This window comes from Mesoplodon densirostris, chromosome 1 (genome assembly GCF_025265405.1).
Source record: "Mesoplodon densirostris isolate mMesDen1 chromosome 1, mMesDen1 primary haplotype, whole genome shotgun sequence".
Lineage (NCBI taxonomy): Eukaryota > Metazoa > Chordata > Mammalia > Artiodactyla > Ziphiidae > Mesoplodon > Mesoplodon densirostris.
Genome location: NC_082661.1, coordinates 77,542,522 through 77,569,190, shown reverse-complemented (window position 1 = coordinate 77,569,190; position 26,669 = coordinate 77,542,522). Strand labels below are relative to the sequence as shown.

The 26,669-nt window shown below is 36.7% G+C and overlaps 1 protein-coding gene across 1 annotated transcript in view; it reads right to left on the bottom strand.

The window, feature by feature from the left end:
• Window positions 1-26,669, bottom strand: part of ENPEP (glutamyl aminopeptidase) — a 103,560-nt gene that overhangs the window by 46,743 nt on the left and 30,148 nt on the right. The window contains exons 4-8 of the mRNA XM_060088564.1: window positions 17,156-17,276; window positions 14,686-14,840; window positions 14,138-14,251; window positions 9,364-9,498; window positions 7,226-7,291 (exon numbers count right to left, since the gene is read on the bottom strand). Coding sequence (XP_059944547.1) covers window positions 7,226-7,291; window positions 9,364-9,498; window positions 14,138-14,251; window positions 14,686-14,840; window positions 17,156-17,276 — 591 coding nt within the window. The remainder of the gene's footprint in view (window positions 1-7,225; window positions 7,292-9,363; window positions 9,499-14,137; window positions 14,252-14,685; window positions 14,841-17,155; window positions 17,277-26,669) is intronic.

The following is a 26,669-nucleotide window of genomic DNA, read 5'->3' as shown; positions in this document are numbered from 1 at the left end:
GGAAGCCGACACAACCCACTAAACCAACCTTAGCCACTGGGGACAGACACCAAAAACAACAGGAACTACGAACCTGCAACCTGCAAAAAGGAGACCCCAAACACAGTAACATAAGCAAAATGAGAAGACAGAAAAACACAGAGCAGGAGAAGGAGCAAGATAAAAACCCACCAGACCTAACAAATGAAGAGGTAATAGGCAGTCTACCTGAAAAAGAATTCAGAATAATGATGGTAAAGATGATCCAAGATTCTATTTCACAGATCCAAAATCTTGGAAATAGAATAGACAAAAAGCAACAAACAGTTAACAAGGACCTAGAAGAACTAAAGATGAATCAAACATCGATTAAAAACACAATACATGAAATAAAAAATACTCTAGATGGGATCAATAGCAGAATAACTGAGGCAGAAGAACGGATAAGTGAGGTGGAAGATAAAATAGTGGAAGTAACTGCTGCAGAGCAAAATAAAGAAAAAAGAATGAAAAGAACAGAGGACAGTCTCAGAGACCTCTGGGACAACATTAAACGCACCAACATTCGAATTATAGGGGTTCCAGAAGAAGAAGAGAAAAAGAAAGGGACTGAGAAAATATTTGAAGAGATTATAGTTGAAAACTTCCCTAATATGGGAAAGGAAATAGTTAATCAAGTCCAGGAGGCACAGAGAGTCCCATACAGAATAAATCCAAGGAGAAATACGCCAAGACACATATTAATCAAGCTGTCAAAAATTAAACACAAAGAAATCCTATTAAAAGCAGCAAGGCAAAAACAACAAATAACACACAAGGGAATCCCCATCAGGATAACAGCTGATCTCTCAGCAGAAACTCTACAAGCCAGAAGGGAGTGGCAGGACATAATTAAAGTGATGAAGGAGAAAAACCTGCAACCAAGATTACTCTACCCAGCAAGGATCTCATTCAGATTTTTTTTTTTTTTTTTTTTTTTTTTTTTGCGGTACGCGGGCCTCTCACTGTTGTGGCCTCTCCCGTTGCGGAGCACAGGCTCCGGACGCGCAGGCTCAGCGGCCATGGCTCACGGGCCCAGCCGCTCCGCGGCATGTGGGATCTTCCCAGACCGGGGCACGAACCCGTGTCCCCTGCATCGGCAGGCGGACTCGCAACCACTGCACCACCAGGGAAGCCCTCATTCAGATTTGATGGAGAAATTAAAACCTTTACAGACAAGCAAAAGCTAAGAGAGTTCAGCACCACCAAACCATCTTTACAACAAATGCTAAAGGAACTTTTCTAGGCAAGAAACACAACAGAAGGAAAAGACCTACAATAACGAACCCAAAACAATTAAGAAAATGGGAATAGGAGCATACATATCGATAATTACCTTAAATGTAAATGGACTAAATGCTCCCACCAAAAGACACAGATTGGCTGAATGGATACAAAAACAAGACCCACATATATGCTGTCTACAAGAGACCCACTTCAGACCTAGAGACACATACAGACTGAAAGTAAGGGGATGGAAAAAGATATTCCATGCAAATGGAAACCAAAAGAAAGCTGGAGTAGCAATTCTCATATCAGACAAAATAGACTTTAAAATAAAGACTACGAGAAGAGACAAAGAAGGCCACTACATAATGATCAAGGGATCGATCCAAGAAGAAGATATAACAATTGTAAATATTTATGCACCCAACATAGGAGCACCTCAATACATAAGGCAAATACTAACAGCCATAAAAGGAGAAATTGACAGAAACACACTCATAGTAGGGGACTTTAACACCCCACTTTCACCAATGGACAGATCATCCAAAATGAAAATAAATAAGGAAACACAAGCTTTAAGTGATACATTAAACAAGATGGACTTAATTGATATTTATAGGACATTCCATCCAAAAACAACAGAATACACATTTTTCTCAAGTGCTCATGGAACATTCTCCAGGATAGATCATATCTTGGGGCACAAATCAAGCCTTGGTAAATTTAAGAAAATTGAAATTGTATCAAGTATCTTTTCCGACCACAATGCTATGAGACTAGATATCAATTACAGGAAAAGATCTGTAAAAAATACAAACACATGGAGGCTAAACAATACACTGCTTAATAATGAAGTGATCACTGAAGAAATCAAAGAGGAAATAAAAAAATACCTAGAAACAAAGACAATGGAGACACGACGACCCAAAACCTATGGGATGCAGCAAAAGCAGTTTTAAGGGGGAAGTTTATAGCAATACAATCCCACCTTAAGAAACAGGAAACATCTCGAATAAACAACGTAACCTTGCACCTAAAGCATTTAGAGAAAGAAGAACAAAAACATCCCAAAGTTAGCAGAAGGAAAGAAATCATAAAAATCAGATCAGAAATAAATGAAAAAGAAATGAAGGAAACGATAGCAAAGATCAATAAATCTAAAAGCTGGTTCTTTGAGAAGATAAACAAAATTGATAAATCATTAGCCAGACTCATCAAGAAAAAAAGGGAGAAGACTCAAATCAATAGAACTAGAAATGAAAAAGGAGAAGTAACAACTGACACTGCAGAAATACAAAAGATCATGAGAGATTACTATAAGCAACTCTATGCCAATAAAATGGACAACCTGGAAGAAATGGACAAATTCTTAGAAATGCACAACCTGCCAAGACTGAATCAGGAAGAAATAGAACATATGAACAGACCAATCACAAGCACTGAAATTGAAACTGTGATAAAAAATCTTCCAACAAACAAAAGCCCAGGACCAGATGGCTTCACAGGCGAATTCTATCAAACATTTAGAGAAGAGCTAACACCTATCCTTCTCAAACTCTTCCAAAATATAGCAGAGGGAGGAACACTCCCAAACTCATTCTACGAGGCCACCATCACCTTGATACCAAAACCAGACAAGGATGTCACAAAGAAAGAAAACTACAGGCCAATATCACTGATGAACATAGATGCAAAAATCCTCAACAAAATACTAGCAAACAGAATCCAACAGCACATTAAAAGGATCATACACCACGATCAAGTGGGGTTTATTCCAGGAATGCAAGGATTCTTCAATATACGCAAATCAATCAACGTGATACACCATATTAACAAATTGAAGGAGAAAAACCATATGATCCTCTCAATAGATGCAGAGAAAGCTTTCGACAAAATTCAACACCCATTTATGATAAAAACCCTGCAGAAAGTAGGCATAGAGGGAACTTTCCTCAACATAATAAAGGCCATATATGAGAAACCCACAGCCAGCATCGTCCTCAATGGTGAAAACCTGAAACCATTTCCACTAAGATCAGGAACAAGACAAGGTTGCCCACTCTCACCACTCTTATTCAACATAGTTTTGGAAGTTTTAGCCACAGCAGTCAGAGAAGAAAAGGAAAGAAAAGGAATCCAAATTGGAAAAGAAGAAGTAAAGCTGTCACTGTTTGCAGATGACATGATACTATACATAGAGAATCCTAAAGATGCTACCAGAAAACTACTAGAGCTAATCAATGAATTTGGTAAAGTTGCAGGATACAAAATTAATACACAGAAATCTCTGGCATTCCTATATACTAATGGTGAAAAATCTGAAAGTGAAATCAAGGAAACACTCCCATTTACCATTGCAACAAAAAGAATAAAATATCTAGGAATAAACCTACCTAAGGAGACAAAAGACCTGTATGCAGAAAATTATAAGACACTGATGAAAGAAATTAAAGATGATACAAATAGATGGAGAGATGTATCATGTTCTTGGATTGGAAGAATCAACATTGTGAAAATGATTCTACTACCCAAAGCAATCTACAGATTCATTGCAATCCCTATCAAACTACCACTGGCATTTTTTACAGAACTAGAACAAAAAATTTCACAATTTGTATGGAAACACAAAAGATGCTGAATAGCCAAAGCAATCTTGAGAACGAAAAATGGAGCTGGAGGAATCAGGCTCCCTGACTTCAGACTATACTACAAAGCTACAGTAATCAAGACAGTATGGTACTGGCACAAAAACAGAAAGATAGATCAATGGAACAGGATAGAAAGCCCAGAGATAAACCCACGGACATATGGACACCTTATCTTTGATAAAGTAGGCAGGAATGTACAGTGGAGAAAGGACCGTCTCTTCAATAAGTGGTGCTGGGAAAACTGGATAGGGACATGTATAAGTATGAGATTAGATCACTCCCTAACACCATACACAAAAATAAGCTCAAAATGGATTAAAGACCTAAATGTAAGGGCAGACACTATCAAACTCTTAGAGGAAAACATAGGCAGAACACTCTATGACATAAATCACAGCAAGATCCTTTTTGGCCCACCTCCTAGAGAAATGGAAATAAAGACAAAAATAAACACACTTGACCTAATGAAACTTAAAAGCTTTTGCACAGCAAAGGAAACCATAAACAAGACCAAAAGACAACCCTCAGAATGGGAGAAAATATTTGCAAATGAAGCAACTGACAAAGGATTAATCTCCAAAATTTATAAGCAGCTCATGCAGCTCAATAACAAAAAAACAAACAACCCAATCCAAAAATGGGCAGAAGACCTAAATAGACATTTCTCCACAGAAGATATACAGACTGCCAACAAACACATGAAAGGATGCTCAACATCTTTACTCATTAGAGAAATGCAAATCAAAACTACAATGAGATATCATCTCACACAAGTCAAAATGGCCATCATCAAGAAATCTAGAAACAATAAATGCTGGAGAGGGTGTGGAGAAAAGGGAACACTCTTGCACTGCTGGTGGGAATGTGAATTGGTACAGCCACTATGGAGAACAGTATGGAGGTTCCTTAAAAAACTACAAATAGAACTACCATATGACCCAGCAATCCCACTACTAGGCATATACCCTGAGAAAACCATAATTCAAAAAGAGACATGTACCAAAATGTTCATAGCAGCCCTATTTACAATAGCCTGGAGATGGAAACAACCTAAGTGTCCATCATCGGATGAATGGGTAAAGAAGATGTGGCACATATATACAATGGAATATTACTCAGCCATAAAAAGAAATGAAATTGAGCTATTTGTAATGAGGTGGATGGACCTAGAGTCTGTCATACAGAGTGAAGTAAGTCAGAAAGAGAAAGACAAATACTGTATGCTGACACATATATATGGAATTTAAGAAAAAAAAGTCATGAAGAACATAAGGGTAAGACAGGAATAAAGACACAGACCTACTAGAGAATGGACTTGGGGATATGGGGAGGGGGAAGGGTAAGCTGTGACAAAGTGAAAGAGCGGCATGGACATATATACACTACCAAACGTAAGGTAGATAGCTAGTGGGAAGCAGCCGCATAGCACATGGAGATCAGCTCGGTGCTTTGTGACCGCCTGGAGGGGTGGGATAGGGAGGGTGGGAGGGAGACGCAAAAGGGAGGGGATATGGGAACATATGTATATGTATAACTGATTAAATTTGTTATAAAGCAAAAAAGAAAAAGTTAACATGAAAAATTATTTAATTTGAAGTCCACTTTGAAGATTCCAAGAATGTGTTATTCATCAGTTTAATTTAGAATGAAAACTATGCAAATGAAATTTTAATTTACTTTTAAAAATGAATTGTCTTTGTTTATTTTTATATTCTATATTATTTATTATAGACCATTCATTTATTCAAGAGGCATTTTTTGGATCTTCTAACATCTGTAATGCACTCTCCTACTATATGCAAAGATATAGAAGACACAGTTCCTCACAAAAGGTGCTTACAGTTAGAGAAGTATGAAATTTGAGTCTGAAGCTGATGAAGGGTTTACAAGATGTTCTAAGGTACACTTAAGAACAAACACGTAGCTTCTCTGTTTCCACCTAATGTCCACACAGAATATTTTATTCATGGACAAAAGTAGTAAAATGTACTGATGTGCTCCCTGAATATTTCCTAAATCCTGGTCTTATTTTTTACTTTAATATTCACCTAGGAATTTAAGTATTGGGTAGAAGGGGACCATTTCCTTTTATGGTATTATAGAGAATGCTGATTGCCACATAAGAAGACTTGGCAGTAGTGAGAGCTGTAGGAATGGCGGCCAGGCACTGTCCTGGGGAATCACATCCAAAGGAAGTACTGGTACCCTTTGGGAAAGCTAACAGGGCACTGCTCTCACCCATTTTCTATTTTATGGATTGGATACTATCAGCGCTGCTCTGCCTACTACCTGGGATTTCACAGTAGCGGGGATGGAGATGGAAGAGATAGAGTAGGAAGACAGTTCCAGCCCTAGGCTGCAACAGAGCCAACCTGCAGACAGGACAGTTACAGGGACACAAGGTAGCAATGGTGGTAATATAGATAATATAAAACCCTGAGAGAACTGGCTTATGGTCTAGAATAACAGCAATGGAACTGAGACATCCACTGGAGGAATAACCTTAAGTGGGATGTGTGAAATGCTTTAAGAAATTGACTGCTATTTCTCTTTCCAAATGGAAGCAGGCCCTCTTTATTCACTGACTTTATCATAATAGGAATATGTGTGTTAACCATTTTATAATCCAATAATAAGGGAAAAGTCCTTTTAAAAACTATAATGGAAGAGCTTTATAGATAGATTTAAATTTTTGTATTATGTTGCTATGGACTGAATTGTGTTCCCCCAAAACCCAAAATTCATACTTTGAAGGCCTAATGCCCAATGTGACGGTATTTGGAGATGAGGCTTTTGGGAGGTTTAGGGTGAGGTTTAGATGAGATCATGAGGGTGGGAGCCTCATGATGGGATCAGTGTCCTTATAAGAAGAGACACCAGAAGGTTCTCTCTCTCTCTGCTATGTGAGGGCACAGCAAAAAGGTGACCATCAGGAAGCCAGAAAGAAAACTCTCACCGAAAACTGAGTCTGCCAGCACCTTGGTCTTAGACTTCTTAGTCTACAGAACTGTGAAAAAATAAATTTCTGTTGTTATGCCACCCAATCTATGGTGTTTTGTTATGGCAGACTGAGCTAATACACATGTAAAGGGTGTAAAAAATAACTAAGTAATCTGTTTCACTTCTCTGTGAAACTTCTGTTAAATGGCAATTACAGATAGAACGTAGGTACTAACCTGGATGTGATCACCTTTTTGTGTTTTGCTGTATTATCCTTGAGCAAGGAAAGGAAAAGTAAAAACGGAACTGTCCTTAATTAATCACATATCTTAACATTCATCAGCCATATATCAGTGTAGTTTTTTAATAATATTAAAAGTAATAGATCATACCTGACATCCTTTTTGAAATTTATCTGGTGTTATCCAGTCTTCAAGCATTCTCAGAATGGAAGCTCCCTATGATGGAAAAGAATGGCAAGTTAAATTAATAAAGAATATATAAGAAACAAATATCAGTGATCACTATTGTGACTAGTATTTCATGATCATATGTGTGAGATAATGTCTTTAAGATGATTCTGCTAAATTATATGGCTATCAATCTGTGATTTTAGGATGAAAATACCACTTGGTATACCCCCTGTATCTATGCTTCTAAAATAACTGAAAGACAAGGAGAAATTGATAAAATGGCCATCGTTTCAGTTTGTTAACAAGGTTCAAATAATTATTGCACTTCACCACATGAACCAGTAGATGGGGCTTTCCTAATGAAAGAGAATCTGGAGAAAGTTTTAGAAAAGTCATGTTCTTTGATGAACAAGGAAAGCAACTTCAGGATAAACTTCTGGCTACTTCTTAAGTATATTGGAATATTTGGGGAAAATAATTATATTTTAACAGAGGGGAGTAGACAGTTGAGGAATTAATCTGGTCAGATAGTTTAATATAGATTACGTATATAATTTAGGCATAAAATGCTACTCTTCCAAAGTGGTTTATCTCATTTGATTTTATTTAGTCTGAAGAGTCTGATGAATACTTCTGCTATCTACTTGCTTTTCATATGTTATAAGATTAATTTTAAATGCATTATTCATAGATTTAAAAATCAATTTTCAAGTAAGTGACCAGAAAAACATTGCTTCCGCATTTAAGTTAGCAATTTCTACTGTAATTTATTAAAATATAAGTTATTTTTGTACCTAGTATAAAGCTAAAGGCTTAGAAACATGTATTTATTTCTGACCTAATACCCATGGAATATCTAGGACTTAGGAAGAAGCTGATTTAATAAATATAAATCTCTCTATGTGAATTATTAGAATATACTGTAAGTGGATTAGAGATTTTCCTTTTAACAGAAAGATAAAAAGAATCATTGACAATATAAAAGAAAAATGAATAAAGGAAGCCTGAAATAATGCCATGAGAACATATGAGAGGGAAAGCCAAAAAATATGATGCTATAAACTTCAAATACTAATATATAGAAGGCTTTTTCACTAAAGCCAATTTTATCTAGTATTCATTTTAATAATTATAATATTTTGTCTTAAATAAAACTTTGGGTATCACCCAGAACAGTAAAATGTATTAGTTTGCAGTGGCTTTTGAACAACTTAACCTGGTGGGTAAACCGCAAGAGGCTGGGGTGGAAAATCGACTAAAGTATGTTGTATACAGGTGAGGAATATGTTTAGAGGAGAAGCTACAGGAGAAATTGTGGGAGAAAAATGGGTAGCATAAAGCTTCAGGTCACTATGGGTTATTAGAAACTTTTCATAAAATTTTACTGGATAAAAATGCCCCATCTATGACATGCTAACAAATTCATCTTTAAATCGTATATAAAAATGGATTAAAGTGGGCTTCCCTGGTGGTGCAGTGATTGAGAGTCTGCCTGCTGATGCAGGGGACACGGGTTCGTGCCCCGGTCCGGGAAGATCCCACATGCCGCGGAGCGGCTGGGCCTGTGAGCCATGGCCGCTGAGCCTGCGCGTCCGGAGGCTGTGCTCCAGAACGGGAGAGGCCACAACAGTGAGAGGCCCGCGTACAGCAAAAAAAAAAAAAAGAAAAAAAAAAAATGATGAAAGTAATTCCTTCAAACAGAATTGGATTTAAGTGCTTACTGGAAACATTCTACTAGAAAAGGTGTCCACATATATGGCACTTCTCATTGACCACATGGCAGAAAAAGAAGATTTACTGTGTTAAAAAATCAAGTCAAATAACTTTAAATTGGATGCTTAAAGGGTAAATGTTCAGTTATCAGAATGATAGCTGTTATAAACAAAAGTAAAAAGAGAAACTTTAAAAAATCTGATTCAGAATCCTGTGACAATGACCAGCATTGATCATTTCCACTGAAAATTACAAACTATTGAATATTCAGCACTTGGAATAAGTTTACACTGTTTCCCAAAGCCCATTAACATAGTATAACCACTCTTACCATTTTTAGGCATTTACTAAGAGAAAAACCACTAAACAGGAAGACATTCAAAGCAGTGTTATATTTTCCGCACCTTGCTATAGGAAATCCCATCAAAAACAGATGTTATTTCATCAGGAGTTGACACAGTGACTATAATTGGGTGTGAAGATATCAAAGAATCATCCTCTTGTACAGGTAATACATCTTCAAGTAGCATCTGATCACGCTGAAATAACAGAATGAACCAAAGAAATCTAGCACTTCATTTATAGTGGTTTATATGTCAAAATATCATTTATATAATACACATTGGGGGGAAATAAATATAAATGACTCATTATTTAAAACAAATATTAGATGTTCAAATTAATCATATTTTGCACTGATTTTTCTACACTGATTCCATTCCCTTCTACTTATAATTCCCTTGACTTCACCCCTATATGGCAGGCCAAGAAGACAGAAGCATTTATAAATTCTGTTTCTGCTACTTCTGTGTGACTTTCAGACATGAGCCAAACTTTTCAAGCCCTGTTTCATATGTGTGCAGTAAGAATGATATCTCCCCACAGATTTGTCTGAGACTTAAGGAAACCTGTTGATATTCCAAAAATTGTTTTAGGGGTCTTTTCCCATTAATCATTGGAATTTGGATGATTCTTAATTAATTGAAGAAAACATTAACTTTTGCTTTAGTTCTAATTACCTTCTCATTCCTGTCCTAGGTTTTCTCAGCAAAATAGAGTGTTTGAGAGGTCTAGCACTATAGTCAAACTTCCTAGGTTCAAAGCTCAGTTTCTCCACTTTCTAGACATGTGAGTTTAAGTAATTTCCCTCACCCATGATGGCAGCTACTTTTTTAGAAATGTGCAGAGGATTTAATGAGATAATGCATGGCAGGCATTTGACATAGTACCTGGCACAGAGTGAAAACCTAACACACTAGCTGCTGTTATTATTTTGATTCTTAATCAATTAGATTCTGAAATTCTATTAAATCACTAATAATAAAAATCAAAAGCTTTATTGATCTTACTTAATCAAAAATATATCCCAAAAGGAGCATGCTATATTAGTTTACATTTTCAAATTTTGTGAATTCCACTTATAATAGGCAAGGTACTATTGTCAAGTGATGACTGTCAATCAAGGTAATTTTGTCTTGGATTTTAATTTTTGTTCCCCTAAAATGTTTAGGTAAGAAGAAAGAATCTTAATCTCAGTGTCAGGAAATTTGACTCTCGTCTTGGTTGTGCTACCAATTGTCTGTGTGACATATGGAAGGTACATTACCTTCCTGGGCATCAGATTTTATCACCTGTAAAATGAGGCTCCACTATTGTGGTACTTATCAAGCTCTCTTACAATGTATCTTTGTTTATCTATTCCCTCCACTACCAGACCCTAAATTAGGAACTTCTGTAAGGGCAGGAAGTGTGTTTTATTCAGTTTTGGGTCCTCCGTAGTGTTCACTGAATGAAGAATGAATGAATAGATGAATAATGAATGAGTTGGATCGTATGATTAAATTTCATTTAAGAACTGCATACTAAATTTTTCCAATATTTAATTGTTTTTGAAACACTAAAAATGGAATGTTAAAATATTACATATACAATATATTACATAAATAATACATCTTGATATAAGAAGGGTTACTTTATAGAAAATACAGGACAAAATAATTTTTCATTTATATAGTTTAATTTCAATAAATTATGAAATCAGCAATTTTCAACATAGATGAATGGTCCTCAACTAGGGGACATTTTATCATTCAGATGACATCTGGCAATATGTGGAGACATTTTTCTGTTGTTTTCTCTATTTTTTTAATTGAAGTATTATTGATTTACAGTGTCATGCTAATTTCTGCCATACAGCAAAGTGACTCAGTTATACACATACATACATTATTTTTTATATTCTTTTCCATTATGGTTTATCCCGGGAGACTGGATATAGTTCCCTGTGCTATACAGTAGGACCTTGTTGTTTATCCATTCTAAATGTAATAGTTTGCATCTACTAACCCCAAACTCTCAGTCCATCCCTCTCCCTCTCCCACCCCTTGGCAACCACAAGTCTGTTCTCTATGTCTGTGAGTCCAGTTCTGTTTTGTAGATAAGTTCATTGTGCCTCATTTTATTTATTTTATTTATTTTTTGCGGTACGCGGGCCTCTCACTGTTGTGGCCTCTCCCGCTGTGGAGCACAGGCTCCAGATGCGCAGGCTCAGCGGCCATGGCTCATGGGCCCAGCCACTCCGCGGCATGTGGGATCTTCCCGGCCTGGGGCACGAACCCATGTCCCGTGCATCGGCAGGCGGACTCTCAACCACTGCGCCACCAGGGAAGCCCGATTGTGCCATATTTTAGATTCCAGATATAAGTGATATCATATGGTATCTGTCTTTCTCTTTCTGACTTAGTGTGATCATCTCTAGTTGCATCTGCGTTGCTGCAAATGGCATTATTTCATTCTTTTTTATAGCTGAGTAATATTCCATTGTATGTATGTACAACATCGTCTTTATCCATTCATCTTTTGATGAACATTTAGGTCATTTCCATGTGTTGGCTATTGTGAATAGTGCTGCTGTGAACATAGGGGTGCATGTATCTCTTTGATTTATAGTTTTGTCCAGGTATACGTCCAGGAGTGGGATTGCTGAAGCATGTGTTACTTTTATTTTTAGTTTTCTGAGGAACTTCCGTACTGTTTTCCATAGTGGCTGTACCAACTTTCATTCCCACCAATAGAGTAGGAGGGTTCCGTTTTCTCCACACTGTCTTATGGGGACATTTTTGGTTTCACAGCTGGGGTGGAGGGTTACTGTCATCTAATAGATACAGGCCAGGGATGCTGCTAAATACCCTACAATACACAGGACAGTCCCCACAACAAAGAATTATCTGGCCTAAATGTCAGTAGTTCTATCCTTGAAAAACCACAATGTAGATTAAATTTTAAAGAAGCAATTGTTGCAAATTAACTTTTTCACTTTTTTTTAATCTTTCAGTTTTAATTTATAGACTAACTTGTTCTCAAAGTATACCTTTATGATATGAGAAAATAATAAGGATGCAATACCAAATACTAATTGAACATTTTTCCAGTTTTCATAATCTGAAAACATTAGAAGTTAATTGTTTAATTAATTTTATAATTTAATTAATGCTTTTCTTGGTCCATTTTTTAAAGTTAAGTTTTTTGAAATATAATTTTCATTATTAAAATTTACCCTCTTAAAGTAGACAGTTTGATGAGTTTTGACAGATATAAACAATCTTAACTACAATCATAGTCAAGATATGGAAAAATTTCTTACCCCCAAAAGTTCCCTTGAATCCTTTTTCAGTCTGTCTCCTCCTTTCACCTCAGTCCCTGACAACCAGTGGTATATATTTTATTCCTATAGTTTTGTCTTTTCTAGAATGTCAAATAAATGGACTCATTCAATATGTAGTCATTCACAGATGCCTTTTTCCACATAGCAAATGCTTTAGAGATTCATCCACAATGTTACTTTACCAGTAGTTTGTCCCTTCTACTGTTGAGTAGTATTCTATTGTGTCAATACGCTACAATTTATTTATAAATTTGAGTTGTTTCCAGCAGTTGGCTATTATGAATATTCCCATTATGTGCAGGTTTTGTGTGGACAAGTGTTTTCATGTCTCTTGGAGTAGGATTGCTGGATTATATGATAAATGTATGTTTAACTTATAAGAAGTGGCCACACTATTTTCCAGGGTGACTGTATCATGTCTACCAGCAATGTATGTGACTTGAAATTGCTCCACAAATTTACCTACATTTGGTATTATCAGTCTTTTAAATTTTAGATATTTGGGATGGTTAATTTTATGTTACATTGATTGATGGGGCCATGGTGCTGAGGTATTTGCTCAAACATTATTGTGGGTGTTTCTGTGAGGGTGTTTTGAATGAGATTTACATTTAAATTGGTGGACTTTGAGTTCACCAGTTTAACTTTTTCACTTTTTAAATCAGGTTGTGGAAACTGCAAGGGCTGCGAGCATCTAACACTCTTCTTATTGTATCCAGTGGAGGGCAGTAGTCTATACAGTACACAACCTCCTGTAATGCTACTTTCACATAACCACACACTTATACTTTTATATATACAAACTGATAAGAACATCCACACCATCTAAATACAGATGAAAACAGATGTAGCTTTTTGGGAAAAATATCTGTAGAGTTCATAGAAGCCTCTGTTTCAGGCCCCTCAGAGACACAGAATAATAATAGTAATTACATGTACATCTTGGAAGCTTTAAAGCTTACAATACAGAGAACAGTGTTCTTCTTTCATAGAGGAGAGAACTGACTCAGAGAGGGTACGTAACTTGCTCGAGGTCATATTCCCTGTAACGCATCTAAGAAATGATGTGTGCAAAATTTGAACCTGAGTCTAACTACTAAGTTTATGCGTTTATCTCTTTACTGTGTCATTTCAGCAACCTGTGTAAGGGAAGTCATTTATAAAATTAGTCTTGGACATTTTTCAAAGGGCTAGCACTACAGATACTTTCTTGAACACAGAGTTGGCATTGTCGAAGCTAGATATTTTTTTCCTGCCCTGGCACGTGTTCTTGAATGACTCTACTGACCACATTCTTGGCTCATGGTGGTCAATTGCCCTCTAGGGCCTGGGCATAGGCTCTGAGCATGGTGTAGTTCAGTGGAGGCAGCTGGTTCCACCCCAGCCTCCCAATGGAATTCCCAATTCGATACTGCACTTGGCCCCAAACTCAGGGCCACTGTCATAGTCCAAAGGCTTCAGTCAGCTTGACATGAGGAAAACAGAGATTTGGAACTTTTATGTTTAGGGCTCACCATTTGCCACTCTTTTTCTGCATGGTCTACTCCCAGGAACTCAAAGAAGGTAGCAAACCCTTCGTTTAACCACAAGTCTTCCCACCATTCCATGGTCACAGTATTTCCAAACCACTGAAATTATAAGCAAGAAAGAGGGTTAAATTCTCATGCCTTTGGCAGAAAGGCCTAGAAAATTTCAGTGCATTCATTTGTTCATGCAAATTTTGTCACTTGACACAAAAGTGGCAGACATCATACTTAGCATTTATTTCCTGCTTTAATTCTCCTGGTTTTTAAGTGATCTGAAATTCTCCTTAGTTTATTGTCTTTATTTTGGTAGTACTGGGAATATTTAAAGTTATAGGAAAACCTCGTGTATTCACTAAAGGCAAAACGATGTGTCTTAAAAGTTTCTTTATGGTAAAATGGTTATTAGCAGTAAGAAAGACTTTCAAGCAGGATTTTCTGAGTTGGCTATTTTTTATTTGCTAAGTTATAATTTCAATCATTCCTATGGTCTTAAGCCACTTTTTAAAATAAGCTAAGTTGGTGCTAAGATTCTATACCTGATGCACAAGTTCATGGGCAACCACACTGGCCACCCTCTGTTGGTTTGATGAGGCTGATTCATTAGGGTCATAAAGCAGGTTTGTTTCTCTGTAAGTGATGAGTCCCCAGTTCTCCATAGCCCCAGTGCCAAAATCTGGAATAGCGATTTTATCTATGGAAAAAGAGTCCAGTGAGAAATACATTCTTTCCATTTTGTTCATAACACTTCTTACCAAATTAAGTTCTTTAGATGAATGTTTTTTAAAAGACTAAAAATAATTTCTCAGAGTGAAAAACAGTAATCTATTTGTGTAAACTTTTCAGTCTTTAATGCACTCAAAATTTCCATGGAACTCTTCCTGTTGGCTCCAGATATCAATGTGTCTTTTATTTTTTAAGAATACTATTGGCAGTGCTCTGTTCAAGTCCTCTATAATTTTATGTCTTTTTTTCCTTTCTCTATTTCATTTTTATTTGCTTTTTTTCCCCATGACTTTCACTTAGATAATACCAAGCTTCTGTTTAGGGGGATATGCTGTAAGGAATAAGAGAATGAAGTTTTAAAATGAGGTCTTAAAAGTACAGAGCTTCCAAGTGTGTAGAAATATATTTCTGTCCAAGGAAACAGATTATTAGAGAATACAAAATTCCACTTTTTCTCTACTTCTGTACAATTTGTGGTCAGCCAGATTCCCTACTAATTAAATAGCGTACCATCCACTTGTATGTATGTATTAAATTAGTTGGATCAACATGGAATTGACTATATTCTCTGGAAATTCCCTTCCAGGTCTAAAATGTTGAATTCAATCTAGACTTTCTAGTCCTTATTTTTGCTGGGACCTATAATGGTAGACATGCTATCTGACAGAAGGAGGCAGTGTTGATCAGTTCTATGTTAAATCCCCAAACAGAAAAGGTTCAGTTGGATTAGTGGACAGAACACAGCTTCTGCAGTTAATGAACTATAATAAGAATGGGATTTATTTATTATTACATATAATTTAAATTAGGCACATAAATGAAAATAAATTAAATTTTCATCTAACATAAAGAAAAGGTCCTTTATGGTTAAAATAAAGGTTCTTAAAGCTTTATATAAAAAGAATGAAAATGGATGCATCTTAAATGGAGGTCAGAATTACAGCAGTAGTTTACTTTTAGTGTTATTTTCATTCTTAGGTTTGGTTATTTTGTCGCAAGAGTACCTCTTAAAGTTTGGAGAAATATTCCCCCCAAGGGCCAGTATTTTCCATAATGTTACAGAGTGTAATTTGTACCTAACCCATGAACAAAAGGAATTTTTTTAAACCTCATTTCTTTGGTGAGTATTGACATAATAATTAATTAACTCCAGTGCCTTTAATTTTGGGGGTGGATAAATGCAGTAATCAATTGTAAGGAAAGTCTAAGAGTCAATTCTGAAAGAGTTGAAAATGCATATAAAACTATGAAGAAGAAGGAATATGGGAGAGAGGGAGGAAGAAAAGAGAACAGAGAAATAAATTTGTGAGATTTCCACTTCCCAGGTTATCATGGGTGGTTCAAGAGAGATAAAGAGAAAAAGACTTTTAAATTAATGTGATTAACATTTTATTAGATATTATTCTGAGTTTGATGGAAAGTTGTTTCTCTTCCTGTCTCCTTCTCTAATAGCTGTTAAGCAATAAAAAAAAAAAAATGGTGCATCCACAAAGTTGCTCAGAGCCACAGCCAATCCCATGTAGAGAATTTGACATTCCAGTTGCTTTGCATTGGTAATTTATTAAAGGGCAGAAACAGTGTTGGTTTGTTGGTTTTCTTGTTGCCTTCATTTCATCCCTACAGACATCTATATGGGTGTTACATTTAAAGTCTTTGCTAATACCACTCAAGCTTACTATTAAAGCATTTCTGCTGTTAATAGAAGTGTCATATCCATACCATTTTGATTATAGCACTATTTTTATTTTAAAAAGAAAACATGTCCCCCACATCCTCCATATTAGAAAAAAATACTTACGGAAGTAGCATCAGTTCATTTTAACTGCTGAAGAATCTAGAATTAGTCTTGTACAACAACGGAAAGGCTGGAAGTACATGGGACTCTGACAGCATTATTTATCCCTATTATTTATTAACTTACTGATGGTAGGGAGGCAATGTAAGCTATTGGGATGGGTACTAATTTTGAAATCAGCTGATCTAGGTTGCTCTTTCTGGTTCCATCATTAGCAATGTCTGCAGTTCTATATATATACATCAATCTTTATTTGGAAATAAAATACTATACATTTGTCAGGTAAGAACAGAGTATAGACATTATTCTTAGAGGAATCCAGAATGAATCTTTCAGCATCTAGTAAGTATTAGATACATAGTAGAAGCATATGACGAAAAGACTAAGGGATGACCATTAACTAAGGATGCTAAAGCTGGAGGAAGTGAGTTAACTTAGGTGAAAACAAAAGCAATATTAAAAATCAGAAAATAAAACATGGTTCTCACCTAATTTAGGAAGAGAATAATCCATAGCGAAGTAGTCTTCAAAATAATCAAACACACTTTTAGTTATATTTGCAGCATATTCAGCTGTGTGCTTTTGCTCTGGCTGGACATATATAGTGAGCTATTAAAATTTAAAAAAATTCAGTGAAAATTCTTCATTTGAAAAAACACAAAAACTATGATACATGACATAGTAGAAAGAAGGTGGGCTTTGGAGCCAGGTAAGTCTAATTGGAATCCCAGTTCTGCATGGTCTTGGACAAATCACTTCACGTCTCTGACATGCATATGTAAAGGAAAAGAATACTGCATAACTCACTAAGTAATTTCAATGACTAGAAATAATGTAAGACACAATGGTTGGCATAATGTACAGTATATTTTTTAAATGTTATAATTTTTTTCTACTTAGAACATATATTGTCTTCTTAATATTTGTGTATCTATGTATTTATCTCTCTTTGTGTAATTCGTCTTTGAAGAAATAAGGCATGTGATTTTTTTCTTATCTAAAGAGCCCTTAGATATGTGTTTTCCATTTGCTTTTCTATCCATTGCTACCCACACTACCCTTTTGATATATTAACTATTCTATTTCCAGAGTCTAAAATACAATGACTCAAATTTTTCTTGAGAGGGAGGCATCTTGATAAGCCAAATCTTGATAAGCTACATCTCTAAGTATCTAGGATATTACTTTTATGCCATGACATAACTTATAAATCAAACCAAGTATAGACTTTTTACTCCCCAATTCTAAGCATGTATAACCCCAAGTAGCCAACACAATATTGAAGGAGAAAAACAATATTGGAAGATTGATAATATCTGACTTCAAGACTTACTGTAAAGCTACAGTAATCAAGACAATGTGGTATTAACAAAACAATAGAAAAATAGATCAGTACAAGACAATAGAGAGCACAGAAATAGACCCATATAAATATAGTCAACTGATCTTCGACAAAGGAGTAAAGGCAATACAGTGGAGCAAAGACTGTATCTTCAACAAGTGATGCTGGAATAACTGAACATCCATCTGCAAAAAAATGAATCTAGACAAACACCTTACAGCCTTCACAAATATGAACACAAAATTGATCACATACCTAAATGTAAAGCAAAACTATAAAACTCCTGGAAGATACAGCAGATTACACTTTCTTCTCAAGTGTACATGGAACATTCTCCAGGGTAGATCACATCTTGGGTCACAAATCAAACCTCAGTAAATTTAACAAAACTGAAATCATATCAAGCATCTTTTCTGACCACAATGCTATGAGATTAGAAATCAGTTACAGGGAAAAAAACATAAAAAACACAAACACATGGAGGCTAAACAATACATTATTGAATAACCAAGAGATCACTGAAGAAATCACAGAGGAAATCAAAAAATACCTAGAGACAAATGACAATGAAAACACAACGATCCAAAACCTATGGGATGCAGCAAAAGCAGTTCTAAGAGGGAAGTTTACAGCTATACAAGCCTACCTCAAGAAACAAGAAAAATCTCAAATAAACAATCTAACATGACACGTAAAGGAACTAGAGAAGGAAGAACAAACAAAACCGAAAGTTAGGAGAAGGAAAGAAATCATGAAGATTAGAGCAGAAATAAATGAAATAGAAACAAAGAAAATGACAGCAAAGATCAATAAAACTAAAAGCTGGTTCTTTGAGAAGGTAAACATAATTGATAAACCATGAGCCAGACTCATCAAGAAAAAGAGGGAGAGGATTCAAATCAATAAAATTAGAAATGAAAAAGGAAGAGTTACAATAGACACCACAGAAATACAAACAATCCTAACAGGCTACTACAAGCAACTCTATGCCTATAAAATGCACAACCTGGAAGAAATGGACAAATTCTTAGAAAGGTATAGCCTTCCAAGACTTAACAGGAAGAAACAGAAAATAGGAACAGACCAATCACAAGTAATGAAATTGAAACTGTTATTAAGTCTTCCAACAAACAAAAGTCCAGGACCAGATGGCTTCACAGGTGAGTTCTATCAAACATTTAGAGAAGAGCTAACACCCATCCTTCTCAAACTCTTCCAAAAAATTGCAGAGGAAGGAAAACACCCAAACTCATTCTGTGAGGCCACCATCATCCTGATACCAAAATCAGACAAGGTACTACAAAAACAGAAAATTACAGACCAATATCACTGATGAATATAGATGCAAAAATCCTCAAGAAAATACTAGGAAACAGAATCCAACAACACATTAAAAGGATCATACACCATGATCAAGTGGGGTTTATCCCAGAGATGCAAGGATTCTTTAATATACACAAATCAATCCATGTGATACACCATATTAACAAATTGAAGAATAAAAACCATATGATCATCTCAATAGATGGAGAAAACATTTCGACACCCATTTATCATAAAAACTCTCCAGAAAGTGGGCATAGAGGGAAGCTACTTCAAAATAATAAAGGCCATATATGATAAACCCACAGTAAACATCATTCTCAATGGTGAAAAACTGAAAGCATTTCCTCTAAGATCAGGAACAAGACAAGGATGTCCACTCTCACCACTATTATTCAACATAGTTTTGGAAGTCCTAGCCACGGCAATCAGAGAAGCGAAAAGAAATACAAACTGGAAAAGAAGTAAAACTGTCATTGCAGATGACATGATACTATAAATAGAGATTCCTAAAGATGTCACCAGAAAACTACAAGAAGTAATCAATGAATTTGGTAAAGTTGCAGGATACAAAATTAATGCACAGAAATCTGTTGCATTCCTATACTAATGATGAAAGATCTGAAAGAGGAATTAAGGAAACACTCCCATTTAACATTGCAACAAAAAGAATAACATACCTAGGAATAAACCTACCTAGGGAGACAAAATTCCTGTATGCAGAAAAATGTAAGACACTGATGAAAGAAATTAAAGATGATACAAACAGATGGAGAGATATACCATGTTCTTGGATTGGAAGAATCAACATTGTGAAAATGAATATACTACCCAAAGCAATCTACAGATTCAATGCAATCCCTATGAAACTACCACTGGCATTTTAACAGAACTAGAACAAAAAATCTTAAAATTTGCATGGAGACACAAAAGACCCCGAGTAGCCAAAGCAGTCTTGAGGGAAAACAGTGGATCTGGAGGAATCAGACTCCCTGACTTCAGACTATACTACAAAGCTACAGTAATCAAGACAATATGATACTGGCACAAAAACAGAAATGTAGATCAATGGAACAGGATAGAAAGCCCAGAGAGAAACCCACACACCTATGGTTAATCTATGACAAAGGAGGCAAGGTTATACAATGGAGAAAAGACAGCACCTTCAATAAGTGGTGCTGCGAAAACTGGACAGCTACATGTAAAAGAATGAAATTAGAACACTCCCTAACACCATACAGAAAAATAAACTCAAAATGGATTAGAGACCTAAACGTAAGACCGGACACTATAAAACCCTTGGAGAAAAACATAGGAAGAACACTCTTTGACATAAATCACAGGAAGATCTTTTTTGATCCACCTCCTAGAGTAATGTAAATAAAAAGAAATAAATAAATGGGACCTAATGAAACTTAAAAGCTTTTGCACAGCAAACAAAACCATAAACAAAATGAAAAGACAACCCTCACAATGGGAGAAAATATTTGCAAAGGAATCAATGGACAAAGGATTAATCTCCAAAATATATAAACAGCTCATGCAGCTCAATATTAAAAAAACAGTGAAATCCAAAAATGGGCAGAAGAGCTAAATAGATAATTCTCCAAAGAAGACCTATAGATGGCCAGGAAGCACATGAAAAGCTACTCAACATAACTAATTATTAGAGAACTGCAAATCAGAACTACAATGAGGTATCACCTCACACCAGTTAGAATGGCATCATCAGAAAATCTATAAACAACAAATGCTGGAGAGGGTGTGGAGAAAAGGGAACTCTCTTGCACTGTTGGTGGGAATATAAATTGATACAGCCACTATGAACATTATGGAGGTTCCTTTAAGAACTAAAAATAGAATTACCATATAACCCAGCAATCCCACTACTGGGCATATACCCTGAGGAAACCATAATTCAAAAAGACACATGCAACCCAGTGTTCATTGCAGCAATATTTACAATAGCCAGGTCATGGTAGCAACCTAAATGCCCATCGACAGACGAATGGATAAAGAAGAAGTGGTACATATATACAATGGAATATTACTCAGCCATAAACAGGAACAAAATTGGGTCATTTTTAGAGACATGGATGCATCTAGAAACTGTCATACAGAGTGAAGTAAGTCAGAAAGAGAGAAACAAATATCGTATATTAATGCATATATGTGGAACGTAGAAAATGGTACAGATGAACCTATTTGCAGAGCAGAAATTGAGACTCAGAGAAAAAAACATATGGACACCAATTGGGGAAAGCAGCAAGGTGTTGGGGTTGTGGTGTAATGAATTAGGAGATTGGTATTGACATGTATACACTGATGTGCATAGAATGGATGACTAATAAGAAAAAATTAATTTAAAAAAGTCCTGCACGAGGATGTTTACAGTAGTTTTATTTGTAATTGCCAAAACTTGGAAGCACCAAGATGTTTTCCATGTACCAGATAAACTGTGGGCAATGGAATATTACACAGTGCTAAATAGAAAGAAGCTATGAAACCATGAAAAAACAGGGAGGAACCTTAAATGCATATTATCAATATTAAGTGAAAGAAACGAATCTGAAAGGGCTACACACTGTATGATTCCAACTATTTGACATTTTGGAAGAGTCAAAAAGATGGAGACAGTAAAGAGATCAGTGGATGACAGGCTGGGGTGTGAGAGGTGGAGAGATGAATAGGTAGAGCATAGAGGATTTTTAGGGCAGTGAAAATACTCTGTATGATATAGTAATGATGGATATATGCATACAACTTTAGCCATATTTTCTCTGAAGTGAAGAACAGCAGAAAGATCCAATAATTTAATGGATGAGTTTCTAAAAAGTATCCCTTGGAAAACCTTCAAGATGGCAGAGGAGTAAGATGTGGAGATTAACTTTCTCCCCACAGATACATGAAAAATACATGTACATGTGGAACAACTACAGAACACCTACTGAACACTGGCAGAAGACCTCAGACTTGCCAAAAGGCAAGAAACTCCCTACATACCTGGGTAGGGCAAAAGGAAAAACAGAGCCAAAAGAATAGCGATGGGACCTGCACCTCAGGGAGAGAGCTGTGAAGGAGGAAAAGTTCCACACACTAGGAAGCCCCTTCACTGGCAGAGGTGAGGGGTGGGGGTGGGGGAAGCTTCGGAGCCACAGAGGAGAGCGCAGCAACAGGGGTGCAGAGGGCAAAGTGGAGAGATTCCCTCACAGAGGATCAGTTCCGACCAGCACTCACCAGCCCAAGAGGCTTGTCTGCTCACCCGCCGGGGCGGGCGGGAGCTGGGAGCTGAGGCTCAGGCTTCAGAGGTCAGACCCCAGGGAGAGGACTGGGGTTGGCTGCGTGAACACAGCCTGAAGGGGGTTAGTGCACCACAGATAGTGGGGAGAGAGTCTGGAAAAAAGTCCAGAACTGCCTACGAGGAGAGGGGATTCAGAGCACTGCCTAAACGAGCTCCAGAGGTGGGCGTGAGCTGTGGCTATCAGCACAGACACAAGAGACGGGCATGAGATGCTAAGGCTGAGTCTGCAGCCACCAAGAATCCTGTGTGCAAGCACAGGTAACTATCCACATGTCCCCTCCCGGGAGCCTGTGCAGCCCACCACTGCCAGGGTCCTGTCATCCTGGGACAGCATCCTCAGGAGAACACATGGTGCGCCTCAGGTTGGTGCAGTGTCACACCGACCTTTGTCACCACAGGCTCACCCTGCATTCTGTACGCTTCCCTGCCCCCGGCCTGAGTGAGCCAGAGCCCCCTAATCAGCTGCTATTTTAACCCCGTCCTGTCTGGGCAAAGAACAGACGCCCTCAGGCAACCTACATGCAGAGGCGGGTCCAGATCCAAAGCTGAACCCGAGGAGCTGTGCAAACAAAGAAGAGAAAGGGAAATTTCTCCCAGCAGCCTCAGGAGCAGTGGATGAAATCTCCACAATCAACTTGACATACCCTGCATCTGTGGAATACCTGAATAGACAATGAATCATCCCAAAATTGAGGTGGTGGACTTTGGGAGCAACTGCAGACTTGGGTTTTGCTTTCTGTACCTAATTTGTTTCTGGCTTTTTTTTTTTCTCAATTTAGTATTTAGAGCTTATTATCACTGGTAGATTTGTTGATTTGGTTGCACTCTTCCTTTTTTCTTTATATGTATATATATTTTTCACTTTTTTCTCTTTTTGTGAATGTGTATATGTATGCTTCGTTGTGTGATTTTTGTCTGTATAGCTTTTCTTTGATGGTTTGTCCTAGGGTTCTGTCTGTCCATTTTTTCTTATTTTTTTTTCATATAGTTTTTAGCACTTGTTATCATTGGTGGATTTGTTTTCTGGTTTGGTTACTCTCTTCTTTCTTTCTTTTTTTATTACATTTTTAATTTTTATTTTTAATAATTTATTTTTTATTTTAGTAACTATTTTATTTTTTCCTTTCTTTCTTTCTTTTCTCCCTTTTCTTCTGAGCCGAGTAGCTGACAGGGTCTTGGTGCTCTGGCCGGGTGTCAGGCCTGAGCCTCTGAGGTGGGAGAGCTGAGTTCAGGACATTGGTCCACCAGAGACTGCACAGCCCACATAATATCAAATAGCAAAAGCTCTCTCAAAGATCTCCATCTCAACGCTAAGACTCAGCTCCACTCAACAACCAGCAACCGACAGTGCTGGACACCCTATGCCAAACAACTAGCAGGACAGGAACACAACCCCACCCATTAGCAGAGAGGCTGCCTAAAATCATAAAAAGTCCACAGACACACCAAAACACACAACCAGACGTGGTCCTGCCCACCAGCAAGACAAGATCCAGCCTCATCCACCAGAACACAGGCACCAGTCTGCTCCACCAGGAAGCCTACACAAACCACTGAACCAACCTTACCCATGGGGTCAGACACCAAAAACAATGTGAACTACGAACCTGCAGCTTGTAAAAAGGAGACCCCAAATGCAGTAAGTTAAGCAACATGAGAAGACAGAGAAATATGCAGCAGGTGAAGGAGCAAGGTAAAAACCCACCAAACCAAACAAGTGAAGAGGAAATATGCAGTCTACCTGAAAAAGAATTCAGGGTAATGATAGTAAAGATGATTCAAAATCTTGGAAATAGAATGGAGAAGATACAAGAAATGTTTAACAAGAACCTACAAGAACTAAAGAGCAAACAAATAATGAACAACACAATAAATGAAATGAAAAATTCTGTAGAAGGAATCAATAGCAGAATAACTGAGGCAGAAGAATGGATAAGTGCCCTGGAAGATAAAATAGTGGAAATAACTACCACAGGGCAGAATAAAGAAAAAAAAATGAATTGAAGACAGTCTCAGAGACATCTGGGACAACATTAAATGCACCAACATTCAAATTATAGGGGTCCCAGAAGAAGTGGAAAAAAAAAAGGACTGAGAAAATATTTGAAGAAATTATAGTTGAAAACTTCCCTAATATGGGAAAGGAAATGATCAAGTCCAGGAAGCACAGAGAGTCCCATACAGGATAAATCCAAGGAGAAACATGCCAAGACACGTATTAATCAAACTATCAATAATTAAATACAAAGAAAAAATATTAAAAGCAGCAAGGGAAAAGCAACAAATAACCTAAAAGGGGATACACATAACGTTAGCAGCTGATCTTTCAGCAGAAACTTGCAAGCCAGAAGGGAGTGGCAGGACATACTTAAAGTGATGAAAGGGAAAAACCTACAACCAAGATTACTCTACCCAGCAAGGATGTCATTCAGATTCGACGGAGAAATTAAAACCTTTACAGACAAGCAAAAGCTAAGAGAATTCAGCACCACCAAACCAGCTCTACAACAAATGCTAAAGGAACTTCCCTAGCAGGAAACACAAGAGAAGGAAAAGACTTACAATAACAAACCCAAAACAATTAAGAAAATGGTAATAGCAACATACATATTGATAACTACCTTAAATGTAAATGGATGAAATGCTCCAATGAAAAGACATAGACTGGCTGAATGGATATAAAAACAAGACCCGTATATATGCTGTCTACAAGAGACCCACTTCAGACCTAGGGACACATACAGACTGAAAGTGAGGGGATGGAAAAAGATATTCCATGCAAATGGAAATCAAAAGAAAGCTGGAGTAACAATTCTCTTATCAGACAAAATAGACTTTAAAATAAAGACTATTACAAGAGACAAAGAAGCACACTACATAATGATCAAGGGATCAATCCAAGAAGGTATAACAATTGTAACTATTTATGCATCCAACATAGGAACACCTCAATACATAAGGCATTGCTAACAGCCATAAAAGAGGAAGTGACAGTAACACAATAGGGGACTTTAAACACCCCACTTTCACCAATGGACAGATCATCCAAAATGAAAATAAATAAACACAAGCTTTAAATGATACATTAACAGGATGGACTTAATTGATATTTATTGGACATTCCATCCAAAAACAACAAAATACACTTTCTTCTCAAGTGCTCATGGAACATTCTCCAGGATAGATCATATCTTGGTTCCCAAATCAAGCATCGGTAAATTTAAGAAAATTGAAATCGTATCAGCTATCTTTTCCGACCACAATGCTATGAGACTAGATATCAATTACAGGAAAAAATCTGTAATATACAAACACATGGAGGCTAAACAATATATTACTTAATAGCCAAGAGATTACTGAAGAAATCAAAGAAGAAATCAAAAAATACCTAGAGACAAATGACAATGAAAACACGGTGACCCAAAACCTGTGGGATGCAGCAAAAGCAGTTCTAAGAGGGAAGTTTATAGCAATACAGTCCTACCTCAAGAAACCAGAAGCATCTTAAATAAACAAGCTAAACTTACACCTAAAACAACTAGAGAAAGAAGAACAAAAAAACCCCACAGTTACCAAAAGGAAAGAAATTATAAAGATCAGATCAGAAATAAATGAAAAAGAAATGAAGAAAACAATAGCAAAGATCAGTAAAACTAAGCGCTGGTTCTTTGAGAAGATAAACAAAATTGATAAACCATTAGCCAGACTCATCAAGAAAGAAAGGGAGAAGACTCAAATCAATAGAATTATTAATGAAAAAGGAGAAGTAACAACTGACACTGCAGAAATACAAAGGATCATGAGAGATTACTACAAGCAACTATATGTCAATAAAATGGACAACCTGGAAGAAATGGACAAATCCTTAGAAAAGCACAACCTTCCAAGACTGAACCAGGAAGAAATAGAAAATATAAACAGAACAATCACAAGTGCTGAAATTGAGACTGTGATTTAAAATCTTCCAACAAACAAAAGTCCAGGACCAGATGGCTTCACAGATGAATTCTATTGAACATTTAGAGAAGAGCTAACA